The 19,486-nt window shown below is 52.3% G+C and overlaps 3 protein-coding genes across 3 annotated transcripts; 1 reads left to right on the top strand and 2 right to left on the bottom strand.

Moving 5' to 3' along the window:
• Positions 1-5,337: 5,337 nt before the first annotated feature.
• SCP_1103050 (hypothetical protein) lies at positions 5,338-7,971 on the top strand (the record flags this gene model as incomplete). Its single annotated transcript, XM_027762740.1, has 4 exons — positions 5,338-5,566; positions 5,621-5,745; positions 6,235-7,833; positions 7,897-7,971. The coding sequence occupies 4 exons, from the start codon at positions 5,338-5,340 to the stop codon at positions 7,969-7,971; spliced, it is 2,028 nt and encodes a 675-aa protein (XP_027618541.1).
• A 2,038-nt stretch (positions 7,972-10,009) lies between these two features.
• SCP_1103040 (hypothetical protein) lies at positions 10,010-10,975 on the bottom strand (the record flags this gene model as incomplete). Its single annotated transcript, XM_027762739.1, has 1 exon — positions 10,010-10,975. One exon carries the CDS (start codon positions 10,973-10,975, stop codon positions 10,010-10,012), a length of 966 nt encoding a protein of 321 aa, XP_027618540.1.
• Positions 10,976-11,494: 519 nt separating this feature from the next.
• SCP_1103030 (hypothetical protein) lies at positions 11,495-12,814 on the bottom strand (the record flags this gene model as incomplete). The annotated part of the gene is made up of 5 exons (XM_027762738.1): positions 11,495-11,797; positions 11,852-12,019; positions 12,079-12,255; positions 12,318-12,448; positions 12,514-12,814. The coding sequence occupies 5 exons, from the start codon at positions 12,812-12,814 to the stop codon at positions 11,495-11,497; spliced, it is 1,080 nt and encodes a 359-aa protein (XP_027618539.1).
• Positions 12,815-19,486: the final 6,672 nt, after the last annotated feature.

The following is a 19,486-nucleotide window of genomic DNA, read 5'->3' as shown; positions in this document are numbered from 1 at the left end:
ATGAACCAAAAGTGGAGCTTCAAGCTTGGAAGCTGTCGCGGGAGCCAACTTGCCACCAATGTGGCTAAGAATATTCTAGATCTTCCAGCGGTGGACAGAAACCTATCCTGCGAGTCTCTGCAACACGACGTCTCCGTTGCAGCTGCAGCCCGCAGATGAGAACGGCGCGGTGTTAGTCGCTGTGGGACGAGATGCGGAAGTAGAGCACCGAGGGAAAGGATAAAGGGAAGGCCGAGTGGAGATGAGAAGTTCGAAGACGGCGATACGTCATCGTACGGTATCTGCACAGCAGAATCACCGTGGTGTAGAACACAGTGGTCACACTGGCATCGTCTGTGAGAATGAGAACCCAATCCATGCCCTTCGGTAGCATATCTTGATGTTCTCTCGAACCAGGGAGACCTCAGGCCCTCAGCGGGCGGCATTCAGTTAACGAGTTCCTGCAAGTGGATGATACACACCTGACACAGATCCACTATGCAACATCTCGATGGCGACATATCTCGAGAGGAGATCTGGACGGGAATAAGCTAAGGCTATCGTTGTAGATGACAAATCACATGACAAAGGATAGTACATCGACACATGGAATATATGATTGATGGGAGAGGTTGCGAAGTGGGCAAATACTTACATCCGTAGTACATGCACTAGAAGCGCAGGGAAGCGCCTCGGGTACTGAAGGAGAAAACAGGACTCGTCACAAAATCAAATAGGGTGCGAAAACACTGACCTCTGTAACAACTACTCTTTGTATCAGTCATCATGTCGGACCCACACGAAAAGAGGCTTTTTCCTGCATCTCGACAACGCAGTCAACATCAGATTGGACTGCTCAAAAGCAAGCACGCAACAGCGTGATTTTCCGACGTTTACGATCGTTTAGAGTCGACGTGAGACACACATGTTCGCGTCGCGACAAGAGCCGCCGAACGATGCGACGCGGGAGCACAACTCGGTGTAGCTAGACTTGCCCGCCGATCTTCTATACAGCAAGTGATGATGTGCCCGAATCACCAAGATGTAATGAGCGAGATGCGGTGCACTCTTCTTCCTCGACTTCTGTCAACATTTGTCTGCGTCAGCATTCAGCGTACCACCTGACATGAGCGACACTGTGACACTTATCCCTGCATCCCCGCAATTTGAAACAGGCTCGCTTGAGGACGGAGATAAAAGGGAAGTCGAAACATACAAGAAGCTATGACAGAGGAGCAATGGCATTGAAGAGCGTATATCCGCACACTGCACTGCCTGGACAACACGAAGCTGGCTCCAGAGGTAAGTAGGACACGTTGGTCATCTCCTCTTGTGTCGAGCGGATGATACACATGCCGCAAAGTTTCTTGGATAACATGCTTGAGTACTAGAGACTCGAGAATGCCACCCAAAGCTTCCTGCCGAAGAACACGGGCCGGCCCGAGCGATGCACGGAGGAAGCTCTTTTGTTAGAAAGAATTACAAACGTCCTCGGGATGTATTCTGATGATAATGCCTGGAAGTAGCACACCTTGCCATGTATTCGACCACCCCCCAAGACAGCAAGAAAAAGCCACCGAGTAGTGTTCTTGCACAGAATCGGGGAGCATCCTTGCGGAGAATCACTGAGTGCTGTTGCAGAGAATCCAGAGGCCTAATGTCCGTCCTGTAGAGTGCAGACATAGTTCTTTCATGGGTGGACGCAACTATAGAGCGGAGGTCCTGTCGTTGGCCGATGTGAGGCCATTGAGGCAATATATTGAACAGCGCTTATATTTGTATGAGAGCAATTATGTTCTGAGTACGAGACGCGGAAATCTGAAGCAGTAAAAATTCATAATCAGCCCGCCAAGATTAGAGTAAATGCCTAAAGTAGTGACAAACCAAGTACGAAATATCACCCGATGCAACTACAGCGAGGAGAAGCTCCTGGTTCCAAGAGCAGGGAAGCATAAAACCAATTAGATGCCTTGGTCTTGGCAATTGTCGTCCACTGACTTGCACCTAGTGTCGAAACCAGCCGCCTTGCATTGGGGGGAGATAGATCTATAGCACCAATCCCGCCGCCTCTCCCCCCTCTCTTCATTCTCCCCGGCCCCTCGTATATAGCATTGCATTGGTGCATTATAGAGACTGGTCAGAAGTCTAACCTACACTGCCGCAGCAGAGTCAAAAGAGGCACGCACCGAGCGGCCACAGTACGCCTCCGGATTTGCGCGAGCCGAGCATTGGCCCCTGAAACGTAAACAAATCGCATCACCTTGGTGAGACAACCGTCCAGTGGCACGAATACCATCGGGAGGAATCCAGGGCAGCGATCCATTCATCTTTGCGAGCTTGTACGACCGCCAGAGCTTATTCTCTGTCCCGCGAACCGTCAACGCACGTCGACGTCGGGGAAGACACCCAGCTCGGAAACAAAGAGCAATCCATTGGGCGTATGACATCCTTCGTTCCAGGACGCGAATAAGAGAGCAGAGAAGACTCCTTGGCCGTCGGGCGGTGCGCCGCCAGATACACGATCCTGTGGTATTGACTTCCGTCAAGTTGATGCCTCGGACTCGGAGCGGCGAATGGTGGGTACTGGATTGACACGAGCAATCAACGTGGTGAGAGCTTCGTGCTCAGATGGAATATTCATCACTGGAAGGTATAGCGTTTCTGAGCGCTCTTCCTGCAGCGGCGAAGAGTTCAGTCAGTGAAGAAGAACACAGCAAGTTATCGATGAGAACAGATGGAAAGTCAGGATCAAAGATCAAATATTGATCGCGTGGGAGAGATTGGAAGTGGAGAACGACAGTGCAGACCACTCACATCAATTGCTTCTCGAATTCACTGCAGCGTAAGGACGACGAAGACCACTGTGACACATGAGCACGAATACGTGGACAACTAACGTTGCGGCGAGCTCGGTCGAGAATTCCTCGAGCTAACGTATTGCTGGCAATATCATCGCCAGTGAGCGCCCGTTGCGCGCACCATTGATCACCACGGAGCGCACATCGAAGACGGTGTAGCCCCCACCCTGCATCGATGACAAGAGGGTGCGAAAACCCCCAGACCGCCCCCAGTCATTCGGGACAACTGCGCACAATCATGATCGAACCGAGGAGGGCTCCTACCCAAATACGAGATAAGCAGCAGTGCATAGACTTAGCAGAGACCCTGCGGCATTCCACATAAACGTCGTTCAGCTGAACTGTGAAGCAAGAATATCGCTCGGAATGTCTTGATGGGCGCTTGGGCGCGCCCAAGAGTCGGAGGTTTGCCAGCAGCAGGAACAAGGGCGACCAGGAGGGAAGTAAAACTCAGCGTATAGCCTGGCTCGCGCTCTGAGAAATCGTCGCAAGGGGAAATGGCCTTGAGCTCGGACTGGACACGCGGTATGTTTGATGCGGCGCAGAATCTCCGAGAAAGCGCGCTGATTGAGGATTTGCAGCGGATCTGAAGCTAACCATAGATCATGAGCAAGTGGACATTGTGCGCCAGGACGATGCAGAGCCCATCGGAGGGTAGCTGACCCCGAGGGGGGAGGAGTTGATAGCACGCGGTGGACGACACGACTGAATCAGACAGGGATGCAGTCAGGACACAACTTAGGAACGCAAAGCTGCCATTGTAACACGCCTGGAAGTATCTTGGTGGTCTGAATGAACTTGTCTGCGAGTGTGGCAATAGGAGTGTGCTTGGACGGAAGGGTCACGAAGATCGATACCACGAGGTTTTCAGACGGAAATTGCTACGATGGTCTGAATCCATTCCTACCTGACACACCTGTCACTAGTATATGACCTTTGGCCGTCCGCTGGAGATGATAGGCTCGTGAATCGGGCTTTCCACGACTGGTCGGAGGAGCACCAATTTCACACCGCAACGATGACCCCGATGCACTGTCGATGAATGTGAGCAATGTGGATGCGATAAGGGGAAGGCATGCTAAGAACTCCCACTTACACTTACCACATCTAGAGCAGGATGGTAACTCTCGTCCAAGACGCTGTTGTCGAGCGATAGTTCACAACGAAGACCGTGTGTACGTTCCCCGAGTGTTATCGGCGGACGCTTTCGTGTTCTTTCACTCACTGTCAAGTGCCCGGGACCGCGGTCAAGGCAGGCACAAGCTGTCAGTATGAGGCCTCGAGGCCTTGTGCGATGTGCAGCGTAAGTGGTCATCCATCCCCTTTCCCAGAACGGATCGAAAAGATGGAGACGTCGGGCAGGTACATCCGTGGTACAAATCCAGCAGTACTTCCAATTACGGTGGACTTCAAGTGTCCAACTGTCGGCGTTCTGGAGCTTCTGTTCCACGTCTAAGAGGGCACAGTGCGGTTATCCTTTGCCCTGAAGGTCATGCTGAGTATGTACGTCCGGGCTTATCGATATGATTCTGTGTGTAGGTAAAACGGCGCCGAAGAAGCATCGATGCTGTACGTCCCGCTGCTGCACATTTTCCAGCGGACAGCGGTTTGGTGTTCATGAGATCGGAGGTCCAATAAAGGCGCGGTGTTGGTCCTCGTGTGCGCAATTACGCTGCGAGATGGGCCAGAGGGATAAAAGTTGGAGGTTTTCCAGAGAGAAGATATCTCGGGGGCAGAGAAAAGATGCGGTTTTGCGGGGCCAATCAACGGAAGCCAAACATGGTGGCCAAACACCGGCTAGGTCTCGACTTAAGCGACAAGCGTCAGTCGGCGACCCTAAAATCGCTCGCCGAATATTTATTGCCTGATTGCACACAATTCCACCATGCTTTAAAAATACGGCCAAAGTGTGTTCCCTGACTGTGCACAGCGGTATGTCAAGTGGGTTCGCGACGGAGGGTGTTGAGAAATATTTGAGAGCTGGGAGAGGATGACCAGCCAGCTTCGGTGGCCGGGAAACTGGTTTGAGAAGGAGCCGAGAATCATTGGGCGGTAGATTGCCGGACGGACCGATCGGGAGGGGTTCTGCTTACGTAGGGGTCAGACTTTCCAGAAGTGGTATGGAAGTGGATTAGGGAAAAATAAGTATTTGAGGCGTTGATGGGAAATTTGGAATTTGCGCGAAGCGAAGCGACGAGCTCTCGTGCCCTTCAAATACCCGCTGCCATGTCGCGTTTCCGACATTCCCTCCTCCAACAATCCTGGCACCGACTTTCCGCTTCCCGACAATCCTCTTTTCTTCGCGTACCTGCAGTCTCGGCAGACCTGCAGGTCTCCGTCGCTGCGACAAATACATCTCCTACTGACCACATCACCTCCTCGCGACACAACGGTGCTTGCTACGCGTTTCCTGCATTGCGTGCGTTATATCATATCACTGTGTCCCGAGTCGACAAGTTGATGTTCGCTACGCGCAACGCCCGACTAGCTTCCAACCACCATGGACCTACCCTCTGCAATAGACAGTCTTAGCATGTCCCGCAAGCAACTCGACGAGAAGCTTCAGCTTCTTCAACAACTGTGCTCACAGGGGTTCGACGAATCGACCGAGAGTCCGTCTGCGCGCAAGACGTCCGTTGACAGCGACACCTGGATTCACGCAGAATATCAATGGGCACTCGACGAGGCTCGCGACTCCGCCATAAGTTTGTCCAGCGTTTTGCACCAAGGTGCGTGCAAATTTCATAATTTACATGCTGCCATGTGTGCTGATATACGTCTAGTAGACGAAGAGGCTACCGACGCGTGCATGCCGCACGCGTATGACCCCACCCTATTCCCACCCCCGCACTCCACACTGTCGCACAATAACTCCAAGCACCAACGAGCGTGCAGCGACAAGGATAAAGTAAGTACCCGCCCATTTGTTACCTCTGCTGTTGGGTCTGGTCCACGACCCCCGAACTTCTTGAGTGCATTGATATTTCATCCGTTCACCACTGCACTTCCGCTGCGAACGGCCTTAAGTCAAACACCGCGTTCACGTCAGAGCAGACGTCTTTTCCCTTCCCAAGGATATTTTCGTTGTACTTCTTTCTGCCTTGGGGCATGGTGCACGGCAATGGCCGAGCCGTGCTCGGGCCGCTCGCCAAATGCCGGCGTCTTCGTGTCAGACCCTGCAAAAGGGTAAAGTCTCCCGAAATTTGTTGCGTAGGCAGTGCGCGCTGTTCTGTGGGACGGAGATGGAGGGTTGCATCAACGTACAAGTTTGATGTAGCTTTCATGTGGAGCAAGTCGCAGTTCGTCACCTGTGGACATCAAGGCACACACTTTACTGCCAGTGGCTAATCTAATTTCTGGCAATCGATGTCAACGATCACTGACTCGCATTATCAAGCCCCTTCCAGACATACCTGGCACTCCGTCTGCACTCGGATGTGTCTACACATCATGGCCGCCCTCTCCGCGCACCCCTCCGCCCTCTCCGTGTGCTCCTGGGCGTGTGTTCTCATCGACCCTCCCTCGATCATCGGCCAGCACGTCCATGTTCTACACTTCTCCCCTTTCAACGCGTTCAACTTCCCTGCCCACAAGCTCAGTTCTTTCGACCGAGGTCGTGCGACCAGTCATGCCTAGTTCAACTACAGTGTCAGCTTCCAGAGCTGCGTCTCAACGACATACTAACTATCCCTCTATCTCCTCTACCCTCGAGCTTCTCGAGGAGCGCGAAACAGAGGCAGAAAGGCGAGCGGGCGTATACGTCACGGGTACCAACGAGACCGCGGTCGACGAGATGGCCGCGGCTTCAGCTAGGCGCGGAAGTAACGCGAGTATGTCCCACGTTAACGCCGAAGCGCCTAAGTTGCATCTGGGGCTGGGAAAGATGGGCCCTAAAAGAAAGCAGAGGCCAGCTCTTCCTGCTCTCTCGACGTCGGTATCGTCTCCACAATTGCGTACGCTAGCTGTGCAATCTGCGTCACCGTCGCTGGGCAGTGCTACCTCGACAAATCTACCCTCTGCCTTCACTGCGACTTCTCAGAAGTTTATTGACGCGAGTGCTCCTTCCACTCTCACTGCGGCTCCGTTTACGAGATCGGGCGCCATGGCGAATGGCGAGACTGACGACGACCAGCAACTGCCCTCCCGCTGGTCACTTGACTCTGTCGTGTCCAGACATGCACGCGCTTCTTTCCTCCCCGTCCATATTCCTCTACCGGCGTCACCTACCACGCAGTCACCAACTAGCAAAGGGAGCACTCGGGATAGGCTGATTAGCTTCATTTCGAGAGGCCGTTCGGGCTCTTTGGGGAAGACTCTTCCGCCAGTCATCCCCGCTGCGGAAGAAGCGTTAACTGGTCGGAATTCTCTCACGAAGGAACCCCACTTCCTGATGGTCTCATCGCGCCCCTCGCTCTCCTCTCCATTAACCACTCCCGTCAACTCACATTTCCCTGTGAACTCGTCCCCGAGCTCCTCCAATACATCTTCCGCGGCTAGCCTCCCCACCCCCACAGATGCCATGCTAGATCCCTTCTCTGCGACCGCAGACTCCTGCATCCCTGTAGAATCTGCCCATGCCTCGAGCGATGTGCAAGACTTCCATCTGCCAGACATTCCCGTAGCGCCTTCCCTTCCTCCTTCACCTCCGCCTGAACCCACACTCCCCTTACCGTCGCCCAGCATGCCATCTCAATCTTTCCTGGTCCCGCAACGTCCACACACATTTTTCTCCGCACTCGCGCTTAAGCGCCGGCTCCGCCGTCGCGCGAAGAAGCTCGTGATTAGCGGGATTGAGGGCCCCGATGCCCTCGCAAGCGTGCAGCAGCTGCGGAACCCACATGATGAGGCCGAGCGCGAACGCCGCATCGAGGAGCGCAGGCGCCGGCTCACGAATGTCGTGCACTGGTGCGAGAGCTTTGGCGCTCTGCGCAAGGTGGAGCGCAAGGACGATGGTAGCCTGCATGTGTACTGGCGTCAGTGGGAAGTCGCGGATATGGTTCGTCCCCGTTTGACTTCGGCTTACGTGGTAAGTCCGAACTGATCGCATTTAAATTTGTAGGTCTGCCGCGTGCAGGCGCAAGTTTACATCAAGGAAGTCGGGCGTGTCAATTTGGCGTGGCACTACATCTCATAGCGCGGTCTTTGGTCGAATCCTCAACAAGCAAAAAGTATAACTGGACCCTACGGTGCTATCCCACTTATTCTCGTCTCTTCTTGTGTGATCTTCCATCGTGCATCCACACTCATTCGTAACTGTCATTTCCGCGCCCACATTCACCGCTGTATTCTTCTATTCATGTGCCCACACTCATTGCTAACTGCTAGACCTTGTACTCATATCCGGCAACTGTCATTAACACCACACACCCACTTGTATCCGGATTCCGACGCTCGTTTGTTGCTCTTGTTTATTTGTTTCTTTTCCGCGCCGCATGTGCCCCACTCCTCGTCTCCTCTTTGCCAACGCCGGTGCGTCACCACCCGCTCCAGTACTTGCGCCACCTCCCCGCGCAGCCCCTCCGCTGTCGACTCCTGTTTTGTCTTGGTTGTAGATGCGCTCGTCCTTCTCTCCCCTGTTTTCGCTCCTGGCTATCTCTCGCATACCTTTATTGGCTATCCATCGTGGACCGTTCATAGACTAAACGCGCCCTTTGTAGGGCGCGAACAAAGACCGACAAGGTCGTTCTGAAGCAGAAAGTACTGTATCTACGTGTATGATAGTGTCATAATAGACTCCAGATGTTTCCGTGCGTGTTGTCAGATTTTCCTGAAGTCAGGTGCAGCTCCGTCGTGACCCCACTCAAACCGTTGCGGGGCGCTTGTTGGAAGTTGTTCTCGTCGAAGGTTCATTCAGTGTCCGAGCGTTTGGAGATGGTAGCCTCACAAGCGAATAGTATACGACATGGAGTGTTTTGCGTATGGGCGATTCAAGACCCCCACATGTCCTTACTCGTGCAGTGCTCACAACAGCAGATGTCCACATACGGTCGATCGACCTGGAGATGGGCCCTCATCGATATTCATCGATATTCATCCGCCACGGCACGCCGCTGAAATACGTCGTGCATCACATGTGTCTCATAATGCGACTTACGCGTAGGCTTGCTGACAGTCACCACAGAGACCGAGCGGAACTCCATCACCAGTGGGATTTGGGGTCGCCAAGACTGGCCGAAAACCGATGTCCGCGGTGGGCAGAGTCGCCCGCTGGTCAAGGCCGAGATTGCTACAGACAATGCTGCGTGATAAATGTAGAACGACGCCGCGCCGAACCCGAGTAGGTCGCGATTAACCCCAGTGCTACAGAGATGCCGAGGCAGTCGACGTTTTCTGGGCAGACATAAATACTCTCACCCTGACAGCTTTGAATCAACCGATCACGCTGAGCAGTTTGAGGAAAATATTCGGATGGACTGGACATCAGTGACGGCAATGGTGCTTGATGGTTGCTTGATGGCGTAGAAATGCCGTACACCTATACCCAATGAAAGGCCGTTGTTATGATATCGGATTTTGGACATTGTGCCCCAGCTGAGGCGTAATAAAGTCTCTCGCTATCTGGTACAAGTTCTAAGTCCTCGATGTACATAAGCTGAGAATAGGGGAAACTCACGGCGAGCACATCGCGTTGACGGGCTCTGCGGCATAGAAATGCATGCCCAAAGCTGGGAACAACCATCGCTACTTGGAGATATTGCATAAAGGACTTGAAACAAACAAGATCTAGGCGACAACTAAAGCAATCCAGTGCTCACAGGTTAGAATAGTCCAACGCACCATAAACGATGAATCTCGTGTCTGTGTAGCCTTGAATCAATGTCAGTCAGGACGTCCAGGTCAGTGGTCTGAGTATGCAATCCTCTGGTTGTCGGTAAACTTGCCAGGCACAGGTAATCAAAAGTACCACAGAGCAAGGTTACCGACGTCAAGAGATGTAATGCTACACACATATGTCCAGAAACGTACAAGAAGGCAGATTGCTGCTCAAGTCAAGTCGCCAAAGTCAAAGATAACAATGAAACATAGTATGTATGTCATCGTGAGAGGTATGCCGCGCAACAGGTATAACTACTGAGTTAGCGATGACCACCTATACAATAACCTGTGCACGGTAGGTGTCAGCAACAGGTACGAAAAAGACAAGTAAAATAATACCCAAGGTATGAGTTGCTTCATGTATCTTCAAACTTCGATTGGTCTGCAGAGTCTGAACCATCCGGGCCACTCTTCCTCCTGTCCTCGAAGACCTTCTGGAATTCCTCAAACGTCGGTTTGCCCAGTATTGCAAACGCGACGTGGTCAAAAGAATCTTTGAACCTCGCTCCGTCCGAAAGCAGTAGGTCGGCCCAAATGTTTGCTACAACGGCGACATTGTTCCTGAATACACCCGTCCCAAAGCTGCCTAGGACAATCGAAGTCGCTCTGTTGCTCTCGAAGAGATACAGAATCCGTGCCATCCGCTCTCGCATGGCTTTCTCAATCTTTCCTTCCACCGCAGGCCCCGCCACGCGACCGTGCAGCGTGTGTCGGGCCACGCCAGCATTGACGGCCGCACTGGTAAGCACGTCGACATCCAGCGGCTCGACCCATCCACCGCCGTCATCTCGGAAGACCGTGACACCAGGAGAGTAGATCATCGCGTGGGAGTAATACCCGCCCTTCTGGTCGCGATGATGGAGCGTGTAAAACTCCTGCCCGGTGCGCGTCATCAGTGTTGGGTATAGCGTGGACGAGCGGGCAATGGACTCTTCTTGCGCCTGTGCGCCGCTCTTGAAGCCTCCGCCAGGCTTCTTCGCGGATGCAAAATTGAGAATGGCGATTTTTGCAGAGGCATCAGAAGCCGGTCGGTTTCCGCTGTGTGTCGCGGATAACCACCGCGCACCCTCCAGCGTAGACGTCTCCAACAGGGAGACTTTGGTCGGCGTTTGGGGCGACCTCCATGGCGGAGAAAGTGAGGACCATCTGGAAAGCAGGGAGTCTGGAGCGTAATATCGTGTATTCTTCTTTGCACGCACAATCCGAGAGTTCAGGTCGTGAGTAACGTTGTTGAGAGAGAAAGACCCTTGCTCGATGGCTTCTAGGGTGCTTTCGGCGATCTCTTTCAGTCGCCTACGCCGCTTGTCAAAGGTGTTCGTCATACAGCCTAAAAATGAGTATATCACGTCAAAATTGTATACGTTAGAACGTACTGTCTGGCCACCACGCCCGACCAAACTCGCCGATTTCACCGTGTTATGACTCCCAAGTCCAATAAATCTGCAATATGCAAGAACTCTTGAACCTTAAAGCCCGAACCTTACGAGATCATATGTCTAACGTACCGTTCTAGTATTACAATAGTTATTCTAGAGATTCCGGTGGACGTTGCGTTACATGAGTGAGAGTGACTCGGAATCGAGGTGGCTTGTTGTTACCGAATCAACCTGCCATATATAGCGATCGAGTACGAACGTCTCTCATCCACTTGTCGTGACCATCAGCCGCGACACCTGCCATGTACCAGTTTCCCAAATTGAAAGCCTATGCACAGCTGGTATAACTTGGATGTGACGTGACACCTGGACATTCTAGGCAAAATGTACACAGCGAGAATAGTTGCACAACACAAACATAAAGGGTGAACTACTAACTATCTAAGACAGTAATTCAGAGGGACTTCAATGGACAGCAACTTGTCTGCCACTGTGAAGTAGTGCATCCAGCAACACATGAGCAGAGCCACCATCAGAAGCCAATACTTTCAGCTCCTCCATGTCTCTGAGGATCGCATCTATATACTCTCCTGCCCCAGAAAGACGGGACACCTTGGCGCATGTCGCGAGGAGGCGAAGGAGACGGGCATCAGGCAGGTGAAGGTCAACATCGGTAGTCGTGAGCTGGACTACAGGGTTATTAATGTCAACACCAGCTGCAGCCAAAATTGTATTGCTTTCTGCACACAGACGATAGCGATCGTTGCCCTAATCATCTGACTGTTCAACCCCACTGTCGAACAAGTATAAATTGGGACGCACAATTTCTTCGAACCATATGTCAAGATTGTCAAAGGCTCTATGAGCATCCAGAGACATAGTCATCACATTTGGAAGGCGATGGATTCCTTCCCCATTTAATTCGTCGTCAACAACGTTGACCCTGCCAAAACGTTCCAGAACCGCCCACGCGGAGGCAGCATATTTTCGCTGAGTCGAGCAGCTCCTATCAGGCGAAGACAGAGCAGTACTTGGGAGTAAAACCGCACCTTTGAACCACCCCCCTGGATATTTGTGTTCGTCGATTCGGCAATTATATGTGCGAGCTCTGTATACCCGACAGGGGCTGGGGATATGAAAGTTTTATCCTTCAGGCGCATGCTCTTATATGTGGAAGCATCGTATTTTCCTGTGACGACGCATCGATAGTTATCGCGAATGAGACACTCACCAGTGAGATGGAGTATTCAAATCAGATGGAAGGCCACCAGGCAAGATGACAACTTACAAGCAATTTGGCGGCCCTGTGGTCCTGAGGAGCCTCCTTGAGCAGCAGATTCTTCTCCTCAGCGGTCAGGTCGAATGACGGCCGGGAAGGATGCATCGACACCGTAGGTGTGGGTCCTTTCGCAGATTTGACTGCAAGTCCAGAGTATCAGCATATCGGGACACAATATTGTCGATACTTGCACGAGCTGACTTACAGACACGAATGAAGTGGTCCTCATAAAACTGCGCGAGGGCTGCCAACAGGTCTTGGGTATTGGAGGCTGATACACACGTTTGGATTTCCCTCGCCACGTTGAGGCGACCTTGGGGAGTGGGTGCCTCTAACATCATGTATCCCAGGAGACGTCCGCACAACTGTGGCGTTCTCTTGCTCGTACGAACCTGATCAGCTACTACCTCGCTCCAGTCAAGGAGACTTTCCAGGTAGCGACAGGTGTTGTAGGCGGCCTCCTCCGGCCCAGTGTATGGGTTGGGAGGGAGGGGTTCACCAGACATGAGTTGCTCGGGGGTGCCGTACCAGCCTAAGATATAGCCTCCCACATCACTGGAACCGGGAAAGAATCACAGAGCGTCACATCAGTCACAACCCATCCGGAAGACTTGGGTACTGCATAATGCACCAGCAACATTTCTACCATTTGTAACGCTTACATGACCTAGCCAAAAATTGTAAGGCAATACACAGGTGATTGAAATTGCAGCCCATATTGTTTCTGGCTCACAATGGAGGCAAAATATTTTGCCGGAATGGGATCCACGTCACCGCGATACTCCGCGTGACACACTGTGACATTTTGTGATAGCCGTGACACGGGTCTCCAAATCTATCTCATCTCAAGAGACTCTCGACCAACTTCCAGGCATGTTCGGAGCTTCAGCCTCACTCGCGGGCTGCTTTCGATAAATATGTCTCCATCTGACGACCACACTGGGCTGAGTCGAGGTGTGTTCCTCGGAGCCTACCCGTTGAAATTTGTTTTGTCAGCATAGTCCTGCTGTCGGCATAAAAGACGCGAACTCTGCGCTGATTTCCTTCGCCGTTTCACCAATGGCCTTCATCTGTTGACGATTTTACTCTACAGTGCGCTTGTAAGTATGAGGCAAGTAACCCTGTATCTCTGCCCGGAAGTGTGTTCTTACCGACCCTGCGTCGAAAAGAGGTAGGTGTTCTCACTCCAGTTAGTAGTACTCTACAGTGTGCTCGTAAGTATGAGGCAAGTAGCCTTGTATCTCTACCCGGAAGTGGGTTCTTACTGACACTGTGTCGTCGAAAAGAGGTAGGTGTTCTCGCTCCGGTTAGTAGTATGCGGTGCGTTTCGTATTTTGTATTCTCTCGACTGTGAAGTGTCGTCACCTTGCTGACACTGCGTCATTGAAAACAGGCAGGTGTGCGCGCTCCAGTTATTGGTATGTGGTGTGTTTCGTTTGAGTTGTGTCGCTTGATTCAAATTTGGGTGCGTCATTAATTAACCTGCTGTTCAGCTTAATTCCTCAAGTTCCTGCTGCAGCCATTTGAAGGCTTGCATGCAACGGGCGGCGCTCAGGTGAGCAATGACAGGGCATGCGGTGCATGTGGGGCTGCAGAGAATTCTGGATGCATCGAGAATTGTCGGTAGTGTTGTGAAATGTTCTAGCACTGCTTAGTCTAGTTTTACTACGTAAATGGTTTGAATGCATATGTTGGAAAGATCTCTGCGTAAGATGTATGCATCTTCCCGGAACATGAGAAATCCCATTATCATGTATATGTCAGTCGAAACCGTGACATATATATTTCTGCATCTAGATCTGACTGTGTTTATAATGCCCTGTGACTAATGCTGTTGTTATATTGGATTATGTCGTTGGGCAATTGCTCAGCCATATAACCCATCGTAGCGCTGGCTGTAACAGTTACAGGCGTTATGTAGAATACACTCGTTATAACTGCGTTATGGAATCTTCCCGGATTCAGTGATGCACTTCATCCTCGACTACTATCACGTGACCTTTTTGTCACGCTTCCGGGGAGAGACACACTGAATTTGCACTGAATGGCTAAATTCTCCATGCACAGGACAAGCATCAAAAAATCTGCTTCTGTAACTTTGTAGAAAATCATTTTTGGGATTTATTTACAGAAACCGATTACTTTATTTTGGGGGAGGGATGGAGGATTTAGACTGCTCGTGCTCCAAATTCACGCCTTTCCTCGCGCCACCGTGACAGACTTTGGCTGAGGCACCTGATGTGTCACGCCGTGACGATAGTTGAAGTAGGCCTTACGTGATGTGTGTACTACAAGCTTAGAAGAGACTTAAGTATGCTCCAGGCTCATGATCAGGAGTCGCTAATATTCATTCCGTATGTCGTATCACCGTTCCCGCTAGGATCGTTCTGCCTCATGGAACATTTCTACAGCTAGAATACTAACTGACGACACCATCCTTGTATACATATGAGATCCAGATGTCATAGCTCAGAGGTTGCAGTGTCGAACAGAGGGAAGACCTGAATCATTACAATGTTGATGGGGATAGAGGTGCAGGGGACAGCCAAGTTTGAGAACGCCAAACGTGTCGCCATACTCAGAAATAGACAGCCGTAGACAGAAAGCGGAGCAACGATAACGAGTCAACTTGAACTCAAAGATCATTGGAACAACAACGTTGCCACAGACGTACCAGGTCTACGTGAACTGACTCCTAGAACCCGGGGTTCCATCGTAGAAAAGCCCGGTCACCGCAGAGATAGAATGCACAACGGCCTACTTCAATAAGAGCACTCATACAGATATTTCACAGTGTACGCTTACCGTCCCTTTGCATTTTCAAAACGTTGCAGTCAGCCGCCGCTAGACAGCGCTGAGCTAGTGACACGATTAAGCCGAAAGAGAAGTGACCAAGGTCAATGTATCCACAAGCAGTCAGTGCAATCATCGCCGTCGAGTAAAAGAAATGGCGAAATACAGGCATTGAGCAACCGAGTGTCAAAAACCAATATCGACAGTATCTTGTGGGAGCACTGGATGGCAGAGCGAGCATCAGTTGCCCGCTCTTGGTCAGGCAGAAAAAGGATGGCAGCGGTGTATCAGACTCACCGTTCTTTGCAGCTGCAGCCGCCGAACTATTCGGCAAGGAGGAACCACATGAGAAAATGAGATAAGAAAGAAATCATACATGAAGTGCGGCGCGAGTTGGTTTCCCCCGCTGCGAGGAAGCAACGAGGTACTTATCCCGAGGACCACGCAAAGGTCCGCGCCCGGACAGTGCCTGCGTTGCAAGCGCTGCCCGTCCTCGGGAAAGAAAATGACGCACCTGGAGGCTCTTGCATTGCGTGGCATTTGATGCAGTGCATATTGAATATGGCGGTCGTGTCACAATTCTACATTCAACTAATGTGAGAGCGGACGACTGCGGCGGCACGCTCCCCAACTCAAGACGAGGGATGCTCACCCGAAAAAAATTACTTGTTGAATCGCAGCAGCTTTCAGGTGGAACGTTTCGTTGCGCGTGCGTTCAACTGACATTCAAGCAGAAGAATGACACAGAGCATCGCCGAACTCAAGAGAACAGAGCGCTCACCAATAACCACATATAGAAATCGTTTAATTGCTGCGACATCACATAGCGTCGGGACTTGTGAATTCATTCTGGCAGAAATCAAACGAAACAAAGATGATATCATGCCACAGCGCTCACCGACATACAACAGTCGCCAGATAGACAAGCACAAGTAGTAAACAGGCACAGACTAATAACGATAAAGCAGAATATGAACCGTCGCCTTGGAGTCGCCACAGACCAGTTGCCGAAGACTCGAGTGGCGTTACTCAAGAGCCATGTCGCCAGAGTCGATTCGAGCTATCGTTGACTTACCTTTCCTATGTCGCCAAAGTGAATCCGAGCCGCCCGCCGGGTACTTACCTTCACAGATACTAGAACCAATACGCGCAAGGGGCCGCGGGAGTCGCCAGAGAACACTAACTCCAGAGTGAATAGGGTAGGAGCAGTCGTCATAGCAAGTGTAGCCCAGAGATGAGAAACAGGACATAAGCACGCACACTGACAGCTTCGCAGCTGCAAACAACGGTTAGCCAGAAGAGAGACAGCGCACCTTAATGAGACCACAAGGTTTCCTTCCGTGGATCCGTCTCCCCTTGAAGGCAACCGCAAGGTGAGCGCGATGCGCCAGCCAACGCCGAGAAACAAGCAAGCTGCCGACCAGACACGGAGAGCTCTACAGTGCGCGGAGGCAACAAGTGCCGTCATCAGACCGCACCGGGTCGTTCCGCCGGTCTTCCTCGAGGAAGGATGCAGCGCGTATGCTCCTCGCTCGATGCTGGCTGGCGCCTCGTGCTCATCGTGCGACAGGGAAGGCAACGGCCATCCTCGGTCTGGGCTGAGGATGGTCATTTGTCGGTGCACGAGATAACATGATCAAGAACACACCTTTGTTCAATGCAAATTTCTCGAGACGTACGACATCAAAAACCAGATGTCTAGAATGCCGAGGAATATTCATCAAACAACGGTGGATGGAAGTTGAAGCAAACCTCAATTTCGGTGCGAGTTGGTTTCCCCCGCTACCCGGAGGCGACGGGGTACTTATCCCGAGGACCACGTAAAGGTCCGCACCCGGACGCGCCTGCATCGCAAGCACTGCCCGCCCTCGAGAAAAGAGGGGTTGGAATGGACGCACCTGGAGGTACCTGTTACCGCAATGCATATTGAATATGGAGTCCTTGGAAGCCTTCTACGTTCACGTTGCCTTGCACGGTTCTTGTCCATCGACACTGTAGCATTGTTAATCAAAGCATAGACAAAATGAACTAAAAAGCTCACCTTGTCTTCCGCTGAGGACAACCGCAAGGCTCGCACAAACCTGCAGCCAGCACCGAACGAAAAGCGACCTGCCGACCAGTCACAGAAAGCCATGGTGGTGTGCGGAAGGCATGAAATGCCCACATCGTTGCACACCGGCTCTCCGTCGATCTCGCCCTTGAAGAAGGGTTTACAGGGTCCATACGCTAGTCGTTGATGCTGACGAATAGCTTGCAGCCAACACCGAATGAAAAGCGACCTGCCAGATCAGTCACAGAAAGCCATGGTGGTGTGCGGAAGGCATGAAATGCCCACATCGTTGCACACCGGCTCTCCGCCGATATCTCGCCCTTATGAAGGGTTTGCAGGGACCACACGCTAGTCAATGATGCTGACGAACAACTTGCGCTCGCCTTGCAAGCAACAAAGAACGAAAAGCGACCTGCCGACCAGTCACAGAAAGCCATGGTGGTGTGCACCAGAAGGCATGAAATGCCCACATCGTTGCACACCGGCTCTCCGTCGATCTCGCCCTTATGAAGGGTTTACAGGGTCCATACGCTAGTCGTCGATGTTGGTGAACACCTTGTAGTGGTCTTGCAATCCGAATGGCGATGATCCGACCGACATCTAGCAACCGGAGTGTCGAGGGCCGTCTTGGACCTAAACGGCTAAATATCAGTCCATGAAAATGAGAGGATCAAATCAAGGGACACACCTTGGATTCAGGCGAGGTTCACGTTTGGCGCGAGTTGGTTTCGCCCGCCGCACGAAGGCGACGGGGTACTCGTCCCGACGACCACGTAGAGGCCCGCGCCAGCCCTCGGGGGGGGGGGGGGGGGTCTTTCCACGCGATTGTCGACAACAGTCACAAAAACAAAAGGAAAGCTACAGGAGGGTGGGAATGGGAAGTGGAAAAAGAAGAAAGTATATCACCAACAGAAGAGAACCGTCGCCAGAGGATGAGACCGTCGCCAGAGGGTAAGAGTGTAGCAAGAGGGAAAGAGTGTCGCCGGAGGGAGAGAATGCCACCATGGCCAGCCCACCCACCTGTTGCCAGTCAAAACTTCAACACCGTTGTCGAAAGGCAGAGTGTTGATATGGTCACATTGGTGGCCACCCTCGCCAGAGTTGAAGCTGAACTCAGTCAACGACGAAGTAGTCGCGCCATTGTGTCGCCTTTGTCCAAGTTTGTAGTTGAGAACGCTTGAGTGACCTACGGTGGGGCCAGGGCATCGCTGAGTACAGGCGGCGAATAACGATGTGGAAGAAGACTTACCCTTGATGTTCGACCCTCCGCCGTGGTCATACAGCAGCTTGGGCAAGGTGGCTTGAGGACATTGAGGTTGAAGGGCGAGGGTATGTGAGGGAAAGAAAGAGAGAGGCGATGGCAAGAAACGCGCTGTGCACCAGATTATATATACCCGGGAAGAGGCACCGAACTGTCCGCGTGGCACAATGGAGAAGGGAGAGGCGATGGGGGAAAAGGAGAGCAACAGACCTGGGTATTTATACGCAGGAGACCGGACTGTGTCCAACCGCAGCATGAATTCGATCAAAGCGTAGATCTATTGCTAAGATCCGCAGGCTATTCAGGCGCATGAGTCCTAGGGCCCGATCTGAAGCAACGGCACGAGGCAAGGACAATGGCATTTGAAGCCAAATAGGGTTTGATTCCCATAAGATGGCAACGCTTGCGCCGGCACCCATAATTTAGGACACAAAGACACTTCCATATAGGGATAGATTCTCTTGTTGATGACACTTCACACTGGCAAGCCGCCACTGGATCCGCGATTCCGAGCTGGAGTGGTTGCTCCGGTTCACTTCCATGATATCTATGAAGGCGAACTCATGCGTAGCCAGTCTGTATGCAGAATCGAGAAGATATACGACGTACTGAGTCTCCAAGCTGATCGGTAACGTTGGCGTTGAATAAGTTCTCGCTGGAAATGGAAGTGACCCGCGGAACTCCGAGGGGGCCGATGCCGGCGGCTCGTGACTCGGAGAACTCGCTCGCGCGGTATCATCACGCCGCATGCACCTCTCTGTAACTGGACTTCACGCCCCGATGGGCTCATAAGGATTCTCTCCCACCTGCCGTGCAGTACATGCGGTGGACGTCCTGAAAGAGCTCGCCGCCCACTGCGCTCGCTGCGCATCCCCCGGTCTCTGTGATGAAGGGGGGGGGGAGCACGTTCGTCAAGTCTGGACTGCGCGATGGGTTCACCAGCCCATCGTGCGCGCTCTTCGTCACCGTCCTATCGGGATACATCGACGACCTTTAACTGCCTCGCGCAAACCTCGCCGCGCTCGCCTCTGCGCACCCGGAGAACGGGCTGCTGCACGGGCGTGGATAGCCTGC

This window comes from Sparassis crispa (genome assembly GCF_003851025.1).
Source record: "Sparassis crispa DNA, contig_000011F, whole genome shotgun sequence".
Classification (NCBI taxonomy): Eukaryota; Fungi; Basidiomycota; class Agaricomycetes; order Polyporales; family Sparassidaceae; genus Sparassis; species Sparassis crispa.
Note: the sequence above shows the minus strand (reverse complement) of the source record. Positions and strands in the feature narration are given on the sequence as shown.